Raw genomic sequence first — 19,052 nt, forward strand, 5'->3', positions numbered from 1 at the left:
ATCCAGGGAACATTTTTACGTATCCCCGGGAATGTAGCGGCAAATTGGAGTGTCTGGTAAACAAGTTGCCACCTTCTTTTATGTCCTTATGAAATCAAAGCGGAGTTACTGCGTCCATGCTCTGACAGAGCGTGGCTCCTCACTTCTGCAGTGTAAATCTGAACTTATTTTGGTTTGCTATAAAGTCAGCGAGGTTACAGTATGTATTGATTTATTTGGTGTTCTGTGGAGATCCAGAGTAAACTCACAGTAAATACTGAGATTAGTGTTAAAGGAAAACCAAGAGGTGCCAAAAATCTCTTTCACTTGAGCCTGTGAATCGACAACGCCGGCATCATCGTCAGCACGCCCTTCTGTCTTGTTTCCTCTTTGGGATTCCTGCTAACAGTGAAGGGCAGCGCGGCAGACTGATTCATCACCGCTCATCATGTTTTCTACTTGTGTTCAAACCTGAAAACTGGAGCTTCCTGACCTGAAACAATTAACCCTCTGAACCTCAAAACCTGCCGCTGGGTTTGAAAGGCATGTTCTGTTGAAGAAATTGCCAAAATTACACCATTTGTCAGAGCCAGAAACTGTAAAAACAAAGAGAACTGCCGGACTTTTAGCTTTTGACCTAAGCTTGAGTTAATCACCTGTGATGTGCGGCTCTGTCGGGAAACTTAACAAAATCTAAGCTTAAAATTGTGATTTTTCATTAAAATCACTTGACATAAAAAATATATAAAAAATATGAAAATTCTATAAAAATTAATATGAAAAAATTTGACAAAAAAAAAGAAACCCACCAAAAAAATTCAGTGTTCTTTGGTGCAAATAAAAAGCCTTCAGTGATCACGCTGTGACCAACAGTCACATCACAAAAAATCAGGGAATTTTTAGCCAAACTGGGATGAACTGCAGGCTGTGTTTCAACAAAGCAGATAACAGACAAGTGTGTAAGACAGAAAGAAAAGAAAGTAGTAATGTCTAAACACCTTTTCACAACTGGAACCTGTTGATTTTTCATGATTGAAAATAAGTCATCAAAGAAATCAGGTTAATTAGGTTAATTGATTAGTTGTCAACTATTCAACTAAATACCAACAACTTCTTAGTTCAACTATTTATTTTTAAATAAGGTACCATTTTCTTTAATTTTAGCTTCTTCAATGTAGTTATTTTCTGTTTTCTCTTCTTTGACAGTAAACTTTCTGGGTTGTGGGCAAAACAAGACATTTAAGGACTTTGCCTTTGAATTGGGGAAACACTAATCAACACATTTTCACCAAGACCAAACAATTAATCGATTAATTGAGGGGAAAACAGACACTTAAAATAAATATTAGTTGCAGCCCTGGGCCATTTTCCAAGGTTTAAAAAAAAAGAATGACACACCTAAAATATAGCAAAATGCATAGAAGCATGGCTAATAGCAATAGATAATAATACAATTTATTTCCAGAGCAAATAAATCAGCTGAACAAAGTCGAACCAGAAATAAAACATTTGAAGACTGCGACGAAGCGGTCCATATAAAATAAAATCCATATGAATCGACACAAAAAGCAGTCAAAAAACTCTAATAAATAAGTCAAAAATAAGACACGCAGGTGATAAAAGTGTAGCGTCAATAATAAAAAAAGAGAAACTTCTTGAAAAAGATAAGTTTTAAGGAGATGTTGCTGATTCTGCAAGCCCTACATCCTGGGGCTGGAGCTCCAGCGCTGACAGCTCCGGTACATCAGACGTTTCCATTGTGATTCAAACAGCAAACCTCAGCAGGATCATAAACATTTTGTCTGGATCTGCATTACTTTGTTCTATTAAACCGTATCGTTGCCAGGAACTGTTTATATGCAAAGGCTACGAGGTGACATTTGATCTGCGTGCTCAAATTAACAGTAAAAACACATATATAAACGTGCATATGTGAGCCGACAAGAGGGCGAGCAAACGTGTCTTCACCTCGGCTACAGAACCTTGGCAGCGTCTGACTTTGCACTGGTCATTGCACTAAATTATGCTGTAATTATTCAGGTAAAAAATGACCACTGACACCTCACACACCCATTGGTCCTGTGGAGGAGCAGAGGAGGGAGTGTGTTTGTCATGATAGATGAGTTGGATCTCTCCCAGCGGGTTGTGAGGAGATGACATTCCCGCGCAGCGCTGGCCTCGGATCCCGGCTTCCTTCTTCTGGATGATGAGACTTTTGTGGGGAGGAGTCTGCAGGCTTCATTTACCGAAGCAGCGGGGAATAATATAGTGCCAGCGTTTGGATGTGTCAGGTCCCATATCTCTGGCTGTTCTATTAGAAATAGACCCCAGCGCGGGACAATTAACCCCTGGCCTCAGCAGCAGATCTGTGCAGTAACAGCCCAGCACGGGGCAATAAATCAAACCCAGAGGGAGAAACGCGGACTCCCTCCCCTCCCTGGTTGGCTGGCTACTATCACCCAATAGACCGAGATGGTAGATGTGCTCCGGTGTTATCGTGTAATCACTGGAGGTGGCGGTGATGTAATGGCTCGGCTGTATGCAAGGGCACCCTGAGTGTGTGTTTGTGCTGCAGTTCATCGCCTTGGATCAACCGCAACCTGTTAAGCCTGAACACACTTTCTCTGGTTGGCCGAGTTGAGCCCAAGTTTGTTAGCTGATGTCAGCATGTGGTTCAGAGTCCCATATGGCTGCGAGAGTGGCTTTAGTTGTTTTTTTTTTCTGTCTTTTTAAGTATAGTTTGGGGCTTTTTTATGTCTTTGTTGTGAAGTTTTCAGAGGAGCTCCTGGCAGGAAATTAGGGGAAAAAAAGTGACTGACATCTAACAAAGAACACAAAGCTGTGACCTTCACAGTCAGTGCCTTAACCCTCCTTAAATGTGTTTTTTAATCACACATTTACCTGTTTAAATCACGTAATTGGGAAGCGTGATTCATTTTTAACCCTCCAAACCCCAATAGTTTCATATAAAGTGCCACATAAAGTCCTCTATGGAAACAGAACAACCACGACTAGAAGGAGAGAGAACTCAGGAATGTGTTTTGTGCAGCATAAGAACGTTCTAATAAACCACAAAAACAGAAAAATTGTGAGTCGATTTTCTTATTTTACAAAAATTTAATTTGAAAAAAATGTGGAATCGACATGTACAGTGTTTCTCCTACAGGTGTTACCAGTACAGGAGGAATAAAATGACTCTCCGTGCTGTAGATATTTTACTACTTTCATTTTCATATCTGCTCCGTGCAGCCTGAAGTTCAGCCTCGTTCAACTGCAAAGGTCCTGAATTTTTATCATGTGGCTGCTGGTCACCACTGAGCCACTCAAAGCTTCACAGTTGCGCCACAGAGTGCAGAATTATTTGTCTTTAAAGAATCTGGTTCATGCAGAGCATTAATTTTTTTTAAGCAATTTTGTAAATGTGACATGTTAAAGAAAGGATTTTGTGAGAACGAATTGATGCTTTTAGGTGTAGATTTTTCTAAAGAAATGGCACATCACATTAGGTTAGTTCAGGGACTGTTTAAAAGTGGTAAATCTGACAATTGTTTCTGTTTTTAAAGCTGTTCGCTCTGATAAATGATTTTTTTTTTTTTTCGGTTCAGAGGGCTCATTGTATTCTATTTTCAGAGTTCAATTTATTTAACACATCACAACCGCAAAGCTCCACATGTTGAATTTTTTTTAAACTGAGGTATTTAAGAAAAATCTTTAGTATTTGATATCATCCGTTATTGTCACAATGACTCAAAAAGATGACAAATGCTTCAAATACTTTGCCTGTAAAACCGATCCAGCAGCCGCAGTAACCTGTTAATGACTCTAAACTGCAGCTATCTGATACCTCAGTAGTAAAAATGAGAATTATGAATCCTCAGTACAGTGAGGCAGGCTGTGTTTTTGTCTGCAGCCTGTCATATTGAGACCATTTGTTTAATGGCAGATTAGAGAAAAGAATGAGCGGCAATAAAGCTGCAGACCACGGGGGTCACCTTCAGGACCTGCTCGTGGTTATTCCTATCATTAGCATGCCGCGTCTCGTGCTGTCCTGCTCCAATTATTACTGACACAGGCTCTGGTCTTATGACTGAGCTGTTCAAACTGCCCACCGTTAGACTGTAATTCTCACACCGATGGACTAATGTGAAATATGGCAACAGATGCAGGGAGCAACGGCTGAAGCACATTATTCAGGACCCAAGGGCCATTAAAGCCATGGCTATTAAATATAATTCGAAAAAATTAGCTTTTTGGCGCACGGAATAGCAGGTTGTGAGGTATTATAATAATCACTACATTCCCCAGAGTGTCTGCTTTCCCCAAATGTTATTACTATTTGTATATGCCTTTGTGAATAGGCTTTAGGATATGTCGGCTTGTTCGCGCATGCTTTATGGAAGGGGTAATTGTCCTCAGATGCAGGGGCAATTATTGCTTTGTTTACTTTTGTATGTGTCCAAAGTAATTATAGGTTGTGTCAGTTACATGTGATATTGAATCAGTTGGCATTAGGACTGCAACTAGTGATTGTTTCCTCTGTTGATTAATCTTTAGATTATTTTCTCGAACAATCGATAAGTTGTTGGGTCTATAAAATGTTAGAAAATGGTAAAAAAAGGTGTTTTTCCAAAGCCCAAGATGACAAATGTCTTGTTTTGTCCACAAAGATGTTCAGTTTAGTGTCGAAGAGGAGAAAAGAAACCAGAAAATATTCACATTTAGAGAATTTACACTTTTTCTCTTTAACAATGACTCAAACGTATTATCAAAACAGTTGGCAAAAACTTTAAAAGTTGACATTTAATCGCTGCAGCTTTAGTTTGCATTTCGCTGTTCAAACCAGGCTGATTATAATAGTTACTGCTAGTATCTGGTCATTACTGACACTGTTGAAAGCCTTTTTATGTTCCTCTGGACTGAGAATGTTACTGCAAATGGTTGTTTGTGCAGCTCCTCTAGTTGAATCACTGCTTGATTGTTTGGTCACCTTGTGGCAACGCGGTGCAAGTCGTTTTACCATTCAGATTAAAGTATCTCTGCAATTGTGGAAAGTGTGGAAAATCCGTCGGCCACAATTCGCCTTCAGTGTTTACTTTCGGGGTTATTATGTTAATCCATAACACCGCAGTTATTGCTGCAGCTCCGGTCCAGCTTTTCATACCGACGCTGAGCCACATCAGACCTGCGGTCGCGTAAACGGCAACGTGAGGTCACGTCTCCGGTCTGAAGGGCCAGAGGGCCGCTCGGTGTGGTTTCGGTTCGCATTTCGTTGTGGCTGGCAGCTGAAGCTGGTGTCTTGTTCAAGTGCACATTAAATGTGGGAGGACGACCTCTCCATTCTGTGACTGCTCTTCCAGTTAGTTTTTTTTTCAAAGGAAGAAGTCTGGAAAGAAATTTAGAAAACAGGTCACAAAATAAAAATGATCTAAGGCTCTGGTTTATGTTGGCTGTGGCGCTAAAACAATAACTCAGTATTCTCTGGTTAAATGGGGCTATTTTCTGGTTTTCTTCCAGGATAGTGAATGAACCGGTGCATCTGGACGGTTGATCAGACGATAAGAACAATTATAACTAGAAAATAATCAACATGTTAGCTTATTCTCTTCTTTAATTTGTCCCAGTCCAGCCCTGCCTCTTAAAATCCGCCTTCCTATGCAACTAAACTGCATTCTGAACAATATTTTGAGAAGAACACATCTTTGACATTTATTTTATTGCTCTACTGTCTCTGCCTTTCAGCCATCCCAACATATATTTCAGACGGGGCAGGACTCATCACCCTGGAAACCCAGAAAATGGAAGAAAAGCTTCAAACGTGTTGTGAAAGGGTCATGTTTTAACCCAAACTCTGATGCTTTCCTAACAGACTCCTGCACACCGTCTGCATTTACTGGTGCAACATTTCGGTGCTACACTTTTTTTCAGGCAAATCAAAATTTTGTTCCAGTAAATGCATCTTTGCAAGTTGGACAGTGTGCTGGAGTCTGTTTGAATCTCTTGGATATGCTTGACCCTCTCCTACGCACCTGCCTCGTGTAATAGATGTGTGAAGAGTCTCTTTGGTATTTTTCTAACCCTAGCCGAGCTGTTTTAGCGCCTAAACCTAACCAAGCTTCTAGCAAGTAGTCTTTGTTGTGAAAAAGTCAACCAAAGTGTGACCTCGTGTACTTTGGGAGTCAGTGAGTGAAAACAATAATGATTCCACACGAGACGCGTCGCCTTAATCCTCCCTTCCTGCCTCCTTGTTTGGACTTTACTACGATGTCGCATTCTAGAAAACACGTTTCAAAATGGAATTATGTTTCTGTCAAAATGTAAATGACGCAGTCCACTTTGGTAGAAATGTAATTTCAGGGAGACGGTGTTGCTCCGTCCTTTGAGGTAAATCTGCCTTCTTATACTGTGAACCAAGGATTTGCTTTCTGCCATTAATGACGGCTGTTTTATTTCTCTCCTCGTCGTAGCTGCTGGCTGCACGTTCGAAGAGGATTCAGACCCTAATCTGTGCGACTTCACCCAGGGGGAGGAGGATGACTTCGACTGGCTGTTGTTCCGGACGTACAGTCCTTCTGCCAGCTCTGACCTTCTGAAGGGTGAGTACTCCTCTGTACCTGGCTGCTTTTCTTTTTCAGACCACAGCCATTTTAGTCTGTCTATTAGTATGCTTTGGTTGATCAGGAGCTTAGCTTGCTATAAATCTTCCCCTGAAACACAGCGAGTGAGAGTTCACAGGGCACAGGACCAGAAGCTATTTTTGAGCCATATCAGCAGCTGCTGTTTGCCTCTGGCTCTTTTTAAATTGTCTTTAAGTCTGAGAATCGCGGCGACTTCTGTTTGTATCGATGTGACCAGAATATCAGAAAAGTGACACTGTGTGCAAATCAGCTTTTCTACATGTCCAGTGTCCATTATGCATCAGCTTTAATGAAGCACTCACCCCAGTTTTGTCTGCTGCCTGCTAACCCTTAGGATAATTTTATGATAACCAGCCTCACAGGACTAATGGAAACCAGCATTTTCCTGCCATCATCCTCTCTACTGGTGGTTGCCAGAGGGAAATGGCATGCATAGTTTATAAGGCGCTCCTCCATCTCTGCATTAACAAATACCTACAGGGATCTGACAAAGAGAAGAGTTCTGTTTCAGCTTCTCAGCAGAAATATCCACGGCTGCAGTGGGCTCTCTCTGCTAAAATACTTCTGCTCTGGAAACTTGCAGTATAATTAAGGAATTGACCTCCCTCGGGTACAACCAATCAATCAGTCTATGATATGGTAATGAGAATTCAACAAATCCATGACAAAAAACATGCCTTTAAGTGCTCATTGTAGGAGACGGAGAGAGAGAGCGAGCGAGGCCTTGCATGCTCAGTAGTGGCAACAGTGTTATACAAGCTCAGAAGAAAAGACTGACAACATTTGACAGCAGAAGAGGCAGTTAATGTGGTAGACACAAAGAGAAATAAGCTACAAGGAACAGATGGAAAGATGACAAGACGGGATACAAACAGATACGTTGCATCATCTGAAAGGAAATGAATGCAGGCCTCAGGGAACATTCTGTCCGTTTTGAAACTATCGACTTAAGTAGCCTTTTGAAAAATCCTGCAAGGGTAAATCAAATTTTGATTTGTAGCACTAAAATCCCTCCTTGACTGCAGGTGGTTATCCAAATACAATTCTGAACTTGATACACGCCGCATTTAATCCTAGAACCACACCCCGCTCACCTCCACATCATCATCAGCATTCGAGTGAGAATCCGCCCGCAGCCACCAGCCAAATTCACGGCAGGCGATGAGATAATTAATACTTTTCCCTTCGGGTTTAATTAAAACTTACTGCCATGGCATTTATAGCAGTCGGTGAAAACACACCAGGACAGGTGGAATGAGGCAGGTAACTGTAACCCGCGCATGACGAGACGACGCGAGAGGCTCCGAGCGCCGATCGATCGCTCCTGAGGACCAGGAGACAAATTGAGTTTAATTTATTACCCGCTCATCCTTCAGCCGTGCACCAGAAACAGCGTATTACTCATGTTCTTCATCTGATTGTTGTCACTGTATACTGACAGCGGTGTTCTTTTGTTGGAGACAGGTTGACATTTACACTGTGTTATTTAAGGTGGGTAACCTCACTGCACAGGAAGTTTTTCCCCTTTTCCACCCTTCTCCCTGACTTAATCCCTCTGTGTTGACTTCTAACCATGTATCACATCGGGCAGCCAAGGTGGGGGGATAACAAGAGTTTATGAGATAAGGCTATTTACATTGGACCAGTATTAACTTTGTGGGGCTGAGAAATTGGTGTCGAGGGAAGATTAGTAAACACAGCTGAGATAGCAGCAGCTTGTGGCTCCCAGGAGAAATTAGAGACTACCGCTCCCATGAAAGAGAAAATAGTCTTGGAGGAAAAAAAAAGGAAAACGAAAAGATAGAATGCAGTGAGATCTTAATAAGAATGGCCCATTTTTATCACACCCCGCTTTATTTTGAATTGAATTGGCGATGTATGCTTGATATTGATAATCCTCGCTCCTCCGGCTGTTTTAATGAATGAGGCGGGCGTGCAGGACGATGACCTTGTAAAGAGGAATGTGTTTGCATGTCAAACGCACCTCATTTTCTGAAAGGCAGATTCATTAGCTTGAAAAGTTATGGGTCCGCCGCAATATCCATTATGGTGTATCAGTGTCGCCTTAAGGTAAAAATCCATTAAATATGGTTAAAACAGCTAATGGTGATGTATCTTGCTTTCTTTGCTCACCTTGTTGGCTGAAGTGAACCGTTCGATCCCCCGGCTCCTGCTGGAGCGTCCTTCAGCGAGATATCGAACCCTAAGTTGTTCCCGATGGCAGGCGAAAAATGATCTACATTAACAGCTCAGTAACAACTCCCTTAACTGTCAAAAGTCAGATTACTGCACTCTTTTGACCTAATAGTTTGAAGACATGTCTGAAAAACTGTGAAGAAGTAGTTTAAAATCAGCGACACAGAGCTGCTGTTTTCTTTGTTTAGTGTTGGTTAGTTTGAAACAACGAGTTGCACAGGAACACTGAAGAGCCCAGATCACCTGGTAGGGACAGTTTGCTGAGGAATTGGTCACTACCAGGTGCTGTCCAGGGCAGGGACTTTTTCAAAAGGAGGAAACATGGCTGAAGAAGTGAATTTGAATCCTGCACCTACTGCTACTTTAAAACATTTACTTGACTCCAGGAATTACATGTGGTGGAAGGAGGCTATTGGAACCATCCATCCATCATCTATACACCGCTTAATCCTCACTGGGGTCGCGGGGGGCTGGAGTCTATCCCAGCCGACTTAGGGTGAAGGCAGGTTCACCTGGACAGGAAACCAGTCTATCACAGGGCTACACTTAGAGACAGACAACCAAGCACACTCACATTCACACCTACGGACAATTTAGAATCACCAATTACCCTCAATTTTTTTTTTGACTGTGTGGGAGGAGAAACGGGGAGAACATGCAAACTCCATGCAGAATGATCCCGGATGTCCTCACTGGGACGCAAACTGGCGACCTTCTTGCTGCGAGGCAACGGTGAGGTGTCCTCACCGGGACGCGAATCGGCAACCTTCTTGCTAACCACCGCGCCACCTTGCAGCTATTGGAAACATAACAAGTAAAATAATACAGTTCATTAACACATTAAATAGTGTCCCTTAAAACTTACCTGAACTAGTATTTCACTTAGTATTTGCAATGGAAAAATGTGCACATCAAAATCAAGATGTTTTCATGTCTTCCTTGTCAAACTCTGGTACCCACAGAGCAACCTGACTCTGTTGAGGCAGTTTCTCAGCTTATGCACAACCAAGTGTCTGTATCTCCAGTAGATTTGTGCAGTGCTCGATATTAGAAAGTTATCGCAATGCCCTGCCTTTTAAAATGATAATATTTTACTACCCATTTGATTAGACTGTGTGTTTGCATCGCTGGTCTTCTGCTCTCTGCAGGTATAATGGGCATGCCATCCGCTTTTTTGTTCTCTCATAAGCACACTGCAGCTTTCATGGTAACAAACCCAAAAGGCACGAGTGCAAAAACAAGTGCTCTTGCCGACTGTCCGTGGATTGTCCATAAAGTGGACACACAAAGCAAAATTTGGCATCAGGGTGAGACCAAGGACACCACAAAGCTGTCTGTAAAAGATACTTTACCTACACAGATCGAGGGAGCCAACGTGTACAACATGGCAAAGCATCTCAGGACAGACGTGCCAACTTGTTCAAAGTGTTTAAAGAGCGACGGGTCAGAGAATGTAGCAGAGTTACATCACACCCTCAAATATAACTCAGATAAGTGTGATTTATTCTGTGACAAGTTAAATAAGGACAGTTATAACTGTTAAACTGCGTCAGTGTGGAAAGCATCTCCACATGCAGCGTTCACATCGGTAACTTTAACTAACCACAAGCTGCTTAGAATCAGTTGCTCACCGGTATGCAGATCAGCAACCCCAGTTATCAACCATCAAATGAATTCCTGCAGAAAGAATGAAGGTGGGAGATTAAAATGTCCACTAAAGTGCTGCTGCCACTTATCTCTGAAAGGATTTAACCTTTTATAAGTGTGTCATGTGAAGGTGGAGAGACACGAAGCATGTAAAGAGCTGATTTTAATGAAGAGTTCCTCCTCAGGTCTGGTTGAATATTGACACAATGGTGCAGTTTGTACCTCCTGTTGCTTTAAGGCTTCCTTTCACAACCTCCACTGCCTTGTGTTGACAGTGTGAAACTGTTTTCCACGAATTTGAAATTCCATGCTGTGTCACCTGTTATTCCATAGCTTTACCTGATGTTTTATATTTTTTTTATTTAGCCTTGCTTCAATGTTGTTCTGGATATATTCAGGCAGGTAGCATACAAACACTAATCTTCTGCATCCATACAGTAAAACACACATCAAACTGAAGCCAGCTGGATATTGTTGGGTTTGTCATAGATGGTGACCCCAAGTTTGTTTATATACCAGATTATGAGCAGCTCTAAAGGCTTTATTAAACTTTATTTCACAAGTGTTGTATTACTTTTAAAAAATTGCGAAAAACATGTACGAAACACTTCCCATTCAAGTTTAATGTCTGATATGCAGGAGACTGAATCATTCCTGTTTCAGCCCTGTGCTCAGAGAAGTGGTTGCCGTTGGAGTGCCACTGAGTACATAAACCTTGTTCTTCGCTGTCCACCACACCGGCCGTACAAACTGTGTCTTCTAGATGTGCAGTTTTCGGGGCTTTAGCCTCCAGCTGATAATACAAAAACTCTCTGACGGCACTGAACACAGAGCGTCAACATTTGGCTACTGCTTTTCTTCTCACCATGTGCTTCATGCTAATCTTGCAAATCCTTCACTCTTTTTTGAGAACATCTTCTGTCCAACGGCATGCAGCTGCACAGTGAAGTTCCTGCAGTGGTCTGGAATCCAACTCTTCAACACGTTTCTCAGTATGGAGTCAATTGACTTTTTTATATTAGCTACGAGCACAAAAGATTCTTACACAAATCCCCTAGACGCTCTCAATAGACTCCACTGCTGAACGGGATCTTAGGTCGACAAAAGGTTAAGACCTACATAAAGCACGGCCTTAAGCATTGTCGAAGGGTCAGAGCCTGGTCAGTTGGAACACACTGCAGCAGCAGACTCCATGTAACGACGTCAGCAGAGATAATTCATACGATAAAACACGCGCACAGTCCTCCGTCTGGTTTTCCAGCATCCTCTGTCAGGACGACTTTGGAGGACAGCGTCATTTCTTCTCTCAGCCCTGCTTGGCCTCAAACACACAATCACAGACCAGCTGCACATTATGATAGGCGGTGGCTTGAGTTCCATCGTTGTGGAAGGACGAGGTGAGGAGACGGATGCTGTTGGAGAGGTGCTGTTATCAGAGACATCCTCCCTGGTTTAATTCTCTATGACACGGCCCTCCTCCACCTTTTTCCTTCTGGCAGCCTCCATTCGCTGAGCATCGATCTCTTGACATATACACCGATCAGCCGCAGCATTAAAACCACTGACAGGCGGAGTGAATGACATTGATCACCTCGTTACAATGCAGTGTTCTGCTGGGAAATCTTGGATCCTAATTTGTATGGATGTTACTCTGACACGTACCACACACCTAAACATTGTTGTAGACCGAGCACACACTCCCACGTGGCGACGGTGGACTCTGACGACGGCGTCTTACCTGACCGGGACAGTGCAGCTTACCGCGCTGCAAAAACTGCTCAGGAAGGACTTGAGGACCACGACCAAGAGCCCAAGGCGTTGACCTGGCCTCTAAACTCCCTGGATCTTAATCTAATCGATCATCTGTGTTGTGTGCGAGTCCAAATCCTGAGCTGTTTTGGCAGCACGAGGTCGACCTACACAATAACGGGCAGCTGGTTTGAAGCTACATCCCCGTTGCTAACATAAGCTTTATAGAATGTCAGTACAAACCGCTTTCATCTGGCGATCACTTCACAGCTTTTAAGGCGTTAAGCTTGAAACGATGATATAATGCCTGTGCGAGTTTAACAGAGATTCTGACCACTTTGTTGAAATGATAGAGTGTTGATTCAGCTTCCACAGTAACGGTCTGTGAACGAAATGTGCTGGCAGCAGATTGCAGAGAGAGAATAAAAGCCGAGGTCTCCTGTATGTTGTGGCAACTCGCAGAAGTGGCGTTCATTAGCTACAGCTCAGTACGTTTCCCTGTGACAGTTGTCATATTAACCAGACACCATAGGATTAAAATTTCACTTGCTGGAGTTTTTTAAAAAAAGAATAGGTTGTTAATTATCGACTAAAACTGGGAAACTCTTGCAAATTGCAATGTTAAAATGGTTAAGCCCTATCGAGTGTCTGTATCACAGGACGATAACAGATAGATCTGTTTTTTCCAGAAAGCCAGACCTGCCCCTACATATTTGGAAAGAGGACAGTTTCTCTCCAAAGTGGTGAAATATTTCTCTGCTGCACATGTTTTTTGGGGAAGAAAAGAGAAAAAGCTGAGCAAATATATGGAGCTTGAAGTCACGGTCGAGTAAATCTTAATAAAAAGTTGTGTAATGGCCAAAGTAAGGTATCAGTTTTACAGACAAAGCTCGGCTTCAAGGCCTGAAACTGTGCGATGATGAATGAAATTAGAGATGAGATAAAGTGGTCTGTTGTTTATTTCCAGGGATGGTAATGCGTCTTTTGTTCACGAGGAGAGGAGGAACCTTTTAACATCTTCTGGCTCGAGAGCTATATTTATCATTTGGCTTGGGTTACAGAGGACACCGGTTCCCTTGAAGAGAGAGAGAGAGTTGTGTCCGGTCATGTGGTTTAAGACTCTGCAGGGGTTTCATCCCAGCCAAACGTTCCACCAGCTGATTTCCCCCTAATTAACACACCTTCAGTCAGAGAGGAGGAACTAATTAGCGAAATCAGCTGTAGTATTTGGTGGGAATGAAAACCTGCAGAGTTCCTCGGCTCAGAAGGGACACTTCTGACTCTGTGGGATAATTGCTTCTGACTCATTACCTCAAGGCAAAGAAGATCATATTTATTGATCGCTGATGTGTTATATAAAGGTCTGAAAGCTCGATCTCCTTTTAAATTCCCGTCACCACCACAGAGGCTTTTAAAATATAACAAATTAATTGAATTGTTATTCAGGGAAGCACGCATCGGCTCCCTTTATACCTTCTCAACAAGGTAAAGAGGAATCATTAATGTGAATGATAGAGACATATTTGGCAGCTACTGAAGCCTGTAGTCTCGCCTATACTCTGCTACCGGTTTTTTTTTGTTCTCTCACCCACACACAGACACCCAGGTGATAGGTAGGTATGGTAATGCAGCCCCCCTTTGGCTGTAGATTCCGTCTAATTAGTGTCGCTTTGGAGGGACAGCTAGAGGGCTTTTATGTGTAAGGTTGCAGGTTTAACAACATAATTGAGGCTCAGGAAGCTCACTTGGGATCGCAGCCAAATAGAACCACCTTAACTCAGGTGAGATAAAGTGGCCGGTCACTTGAAGCGTTAACAGTTCAGCTCATGAAAAAGGCCACGTGGGTGACAGCTGCAGTGAAGCCGGAGCATCGTTGCTGCAGAAATTGGAAATTCAGATTTTGCTTGCACATAATGGTCGACTGGAGTAGAAAGTTGTTGTTTGTTGCGAGGATTTTTTTGGACAATATTTGATGGTCTACCATAAAGGGATAAACAGGAGAAATAGAACTTGGTAAGGGCGTTGTTGCAACCATCATGTGACCTCAGACCTGGATTAGAATAGTTTCTGCACAGTTTAGAAGACAATCAACCTTCAAACCAGCTGAACTGCAAGGTTATGGAGGACAGTGTTACTTTTCTCACATTTTCTGTTGTAGAAAAACTTATTTTTTTCATTATCTGTTTATAAATTGCGGAGACATGACGCCCGAATTGTCAACTGTCTGTTAAAATATCAAAGCATCGCATGAACCCTCCTTAACTTAACGTTCTTTCTCGTAAGATAACCGCACATTTATGAATGCTGCAGTACAAGGGGACATTTAAGTGCAAGGTCAGATTCGGTAATAAAACAAAACGTCACAAACATATTACTGGTAAATTCAATCTCAGCTTATTGAGTCTTGTCAAGTACGTTTATTAACATTGTTTTCTCATTATGTTGATGGACAGTATAATCTCCTTGCAATAATGTCTTCCTCTCAGTGCATTTGCTGCTGCACATTAGCCATATGTAAACATAATATCTAGAAGACTGGTCTGAAGGATGCATCAAAGTGTGGCCATAAAGTATGAGGGTCAACTTAAAGACCCTCTTCTGTGAAAACCACGATTGTTTTTTTAAATTTTTTTTTTAACCTTGTTACATGTCTGTATGGTCATTTTTAAATGCTAGAAAACATATCGTAGTGAAAGGGAGATGATTTACTGATTGATCAATGTTCCAACCTGTATTGATGAGCTCTGCAGTGACCGAAAGAATGTGGCAGAAATGAGTTTTGTCTGTCGGGTGAGTCGGTCTAGAGATGCGATGAGGAGTTTGGACAACTGGAAGGAAGCTTGAAGTTGAGCTGTTGTACCGTCGTGTCAAAAGGAACTACCCAAGGTGGTCTGGGCATCGACTCAGGATGCCTCCACGGTGCCTTCCTGTGGGGGTTTTGCAAAAACATCCAATGCAGTTGACCCATAACTCACTGGAGGGCTTTATATATATCTCATCTGGCCTGTGAACAACTTGGAATATCTCAATCGGAACTGGAAGACATTGCTTGAGACAGGGACAACTCGAATGCCCTGATTGCCCTGCTGACACCGTCACCCATCTTTGGATAAGTAGATTCATGAAAAACACCTGTATGTGTAGCATAGAGTTGTTATACAATGTTCGAGCAGATGAGCTTGTGTGCTTGAGCTGCAACAAGTTGGGAGGCCGGGTGTGGATGGAGGCTGGGACTTTAACACATTCAAGAGGAAGCAATGGTGTAGAGTTACATCTAAGCCAGGGGTGTCGAACTCTGGTCCTCGAGGGCCGCAATCCTGCATGTTTTAGATGTTTCCCTCTTCCAACACACCTGATTCAAATGATCAGCTCATCATCAAGAAGCCTGATAACGATCCAGATCATTTGAATCAGGTGTGTTGGAAGAAGGGAAACATCTAAAACTTGCAGGATTCTCGAGGACCAGGATTCGACACCCCTGATCTAAGCCATCATCAGTCGTCCCCATGAAGGGATTATTTCCATGGAAAAAAACCCTTCTAAATATGTAACTTTAATACACAAAGATGAGGTTTTAGGGGTTCAGTCAAGACCAGAAAGGGCCTTAAAGGACAACACTGTGTTCCTGACAAATGGACCTTTTGGAATGCAAGGGAAGGTTGACTTTTGAATTAAATAAGTTGCCTTAAACAGTATTCAGTGAAATAAATGCAGAGTTCCAATCACAATTTCAAGATACATTCACATCTAGAGACTGTCATTGTTGGAAAGAATTTCAGAGTGTTTAGGGCAATATTGATTTACAAACTTAGTGTAAGCTCAGAGTGCAGAGCTGTGGTCAAAGGGATGCTTGGAAAAACTGAATCTTATATCACTTAATGTGACTTAGGCTCTCTGCCACTGTCTTAGTAAGCAAATGATTAACGGCGTTAAAGCATCTTTGTGAAACAAATGTCACCACTTGAATGAAGTTAAAAGACGTTTCTGTTCTTGCCCGCCGTCTTTGAACGTGTTCTTTAAATATTTGAAGTTGTCTCTCTTCGTCGGATATCCTCCTCCTTTCTGCTAATCACACATTCTCTCTTTGGTGATGTGGAGATTGGAATAAGCTTTGTACGTGTGCCTGGCGTGGATAGTTTCGCAGTGTGTATCTCCGTGCACTCCACCACTCCTCTGTGCCCATACTTTGCTCCAGCTCTCGCTAAATCTTCACAGATCACAGGCCCGAGCAGGCTGTTTGAAACCAGAGCAGATAGCTCCCGAGCATTTCTTAAAATTCCGCTTGTATGCAGGCGTGAATTTAGCTTACATGAATTACAAATGGAAGAGAAAATGGGGAGAGAGAGAAGCGAAAGTTCTTCATTCACACCCGTAACAACACATATTAATGCATCAGCTTTTATGGAGGAAGAGAAGCGTCTCTGATCTTTTGTGAGCAACTTCAGCACGGGCGGATGAGATGTCAGAATAAGATGTATGCAGATTTGTTGCTTTGATAACATTTTATTAATTTAAAAAGTTCACATTTTTTGACAGCTCTCATGGTGTTTTTTGCTTAAAGAGAAACTCTGAGGGATTGTGCTTTCTTCTCCTACTTTTCATTCAGCCACTTTCTCTGCTACTGGGTCATGAACTAAACAACGTTGCTTGAGTTTTGTATATCTTGATTTCATTTCACCCAATACATCAGCGATTTTGTGACCTGGCAGTGCCTTATTTTCTTTGTGTGCCAGATATTATTTGAAAGAGAAACTATAAACATTAAAATTGCATTGTTCAGGGTTAGAATGTTGAGTGCAACGTATTGTTTTTGGGTCGTTGTAATGTGTTGCATTCGGTTGTTTCGCTTTTATTTGACTCATTTGATTATCGCTTAACCCCCAAAATATTCCAACCCATGCCAACTGATGATTTATAGTGAATTTTTATTTGACCAATTGGTTTCTTTTTCCTGGACATGACATAAAAAAGTGACAAAAGATGTTGTGTTAGAGAACAGAAGCCTTTTTTTTTTTCACAAGTTTGATAAAAAAAACTAAATCTCAGTAATCAGTAACAAAACCTTCAAACAGTTGTTTTAATCACTTTCCTCATGCATCCACTGGGATTTTGCTCCTGGACTCTTCCTCCAACATCTTCACCCTGTTTTCTGTTTTCTTGACCTCTTTGGCTATGCTTCACACCATTGTCTTGTTGGAAGGGTCAATGCTGCCCATGGACAAGTTTTTCTGCAGATTGCCTGATGTTTTCCCCCAGAATCTTAATGTTGTTTACTCCGACAAACTTTCAGGCCCACTGGCTGAAAAACACCCCGAGAGCGTTACGTTCCCACCACTATGCTGGACTATAGGGGTGGTGTTCTTGAGGTTGAAAGCTTCTCCTTTCTTTCACCACATTAAAGTCACATCCCTGTCTTCAGACAACTTTTGTTCGTGTGTCTTGTAGAAATGGAAACTTCCTTGGTCTGCATCCGGGGAGACCAGCTTTGTTCCGCATCTCCTCGAGTGTCTGACTTGAAAACTGCCCAGATTCATCAGTATGGTCTTGGAGGTGATGCTTGGGTTCTTCTTGACCTCTTGCACTTCCATTCTCTTCACTTTTGGCTTCTTACCTCGCCCGTTGAGATTCTTCACATTGTGGAACTCCTTGTGCTTTTTGATTCTTCTTTGCACTGTCGCCGCTGGCACTTGAAAACACTCGGACCTTCCCCCCATCCTGTGAGCAGCTCTCCATCTGTGATGGATCCTAACAAACAGTTCACTGAGCTCTTTGGTTTTAGCCACGACTCGTAACTGACTCGAGAACTATTGCATCACCTGTTCTCAATATATAGTGTGTTAAAATGCTGTACAACATGATAGAAGGACTGTTTGGAATGAATTAGAGGCTTGCATTTTCCCCAAAACCTGCCATTTGTTACCAGACAGTAGAAGCCTATTCGTCAAAGAAATTCACCGCAAATCAAAATTTTTAGCATCGGTATGAATAATTTTAAGCTTAACTATATTTAGACTCACTTTGAACTGATGTTGTGTGACATTGTTCCCTCATAAATAATGAGAAACATGAACTTGTAGGGCACAAAACAGGTACATTTGCATGCAGCTCTGCAGTTAAAGGTTAGCCGCGGGGCGCTTATCAGTAAATAAATGTTTAACAAACAAAAACCATCAGACTTCCTGGTTAATAAGTTAAGCTTCATGTGCAGCAGAATTGACAGTGGCCAGGGCTGTGTGCGCTCCAATTATATGCATAATGGATGATTCTGCAGCGTACAATTTACATTGAATGTCAACATTCAGTGGCAAAGCAGGATGCTGCTTGGCATTTGGTCGCTCTAATGAGAAGGGTCCTGAAGTAATGGTGACTTTGATGTCTGTCTGACACCGAGTTCCACAACACAAATAAGACTTTTTTATTTTTATTTTTAGCCACATTAATCATCTTCTTCTTGGCTAAAGCAGGTAGTTTTTGTAGCAGAAACCAGAAATGTTTTCATGGATGTGAGACTATTAAGGATTTCTTTATTCTAAGTGGCAAATTAAACACATAATTCTGGATTTTGCTGAAATGCCCAATATCAATATCATTTTCGAAGGCTGAGTTGATACTAAAAATAATGTATAACGTTTAGAATCACATGTAGGTAATGATAAATCTCAACAGGGATTTATTCAGTGCAACCTTTTCCTCCATTAGGTAGCTGATTGGCAGTCGTGAGGCTTCAGGAATGGTATGGTGTTCACACCCCACTTTGCTGTGAACGGAAACATGGTGGAAACTACAAAGCGGTGCAGAAACAGAAAAGAGAATAAGTCATGGGAGGGGAGTGCAGAGCGTATCAGC

The 19,052-nt window shown here is 42.0% G+C and overlaps 1 protein-coding gene across 2 annotated transcripts in view; it reads left to right on the top strand.

Moving 5' to 3' along the window:
• Positions 1-19,052, top strand: part of LOC103360195 (receptor-type tyrosine-protein phosphatase U) — a 209,611-nt gene that overhangs the window by 54,404 nt on the left and 136,155 nt on the right. For both annotated transcript variants that reach the window (XM_008285875.1, XM_008285876.1), the window contains exon 2: positions 6,444-6,572. In XM_008285875.1, coding sequence (XP_008284097.1) covers positions 6,444-6,572 — 129 coding nt within the window. The remainder of the gene's footprint in view (positions 1-6,443; positions 6,573-19,052) is intronic.

This window comes from Stegastes partitus, unplaced genomic scaffold, assembly GCF_000690725.1.
Source record: "Stegastes partitus isolate 25-593 unplaced genomic scaffold, Stegastes_partitus-1.0.2 Scaffold420, whole genome shotgun sequence".
NCBI lineage: Eukaryota > Metazoa > Chordata > Actinopteri > Pomacentridae > Stegastes > Stegastes partitus.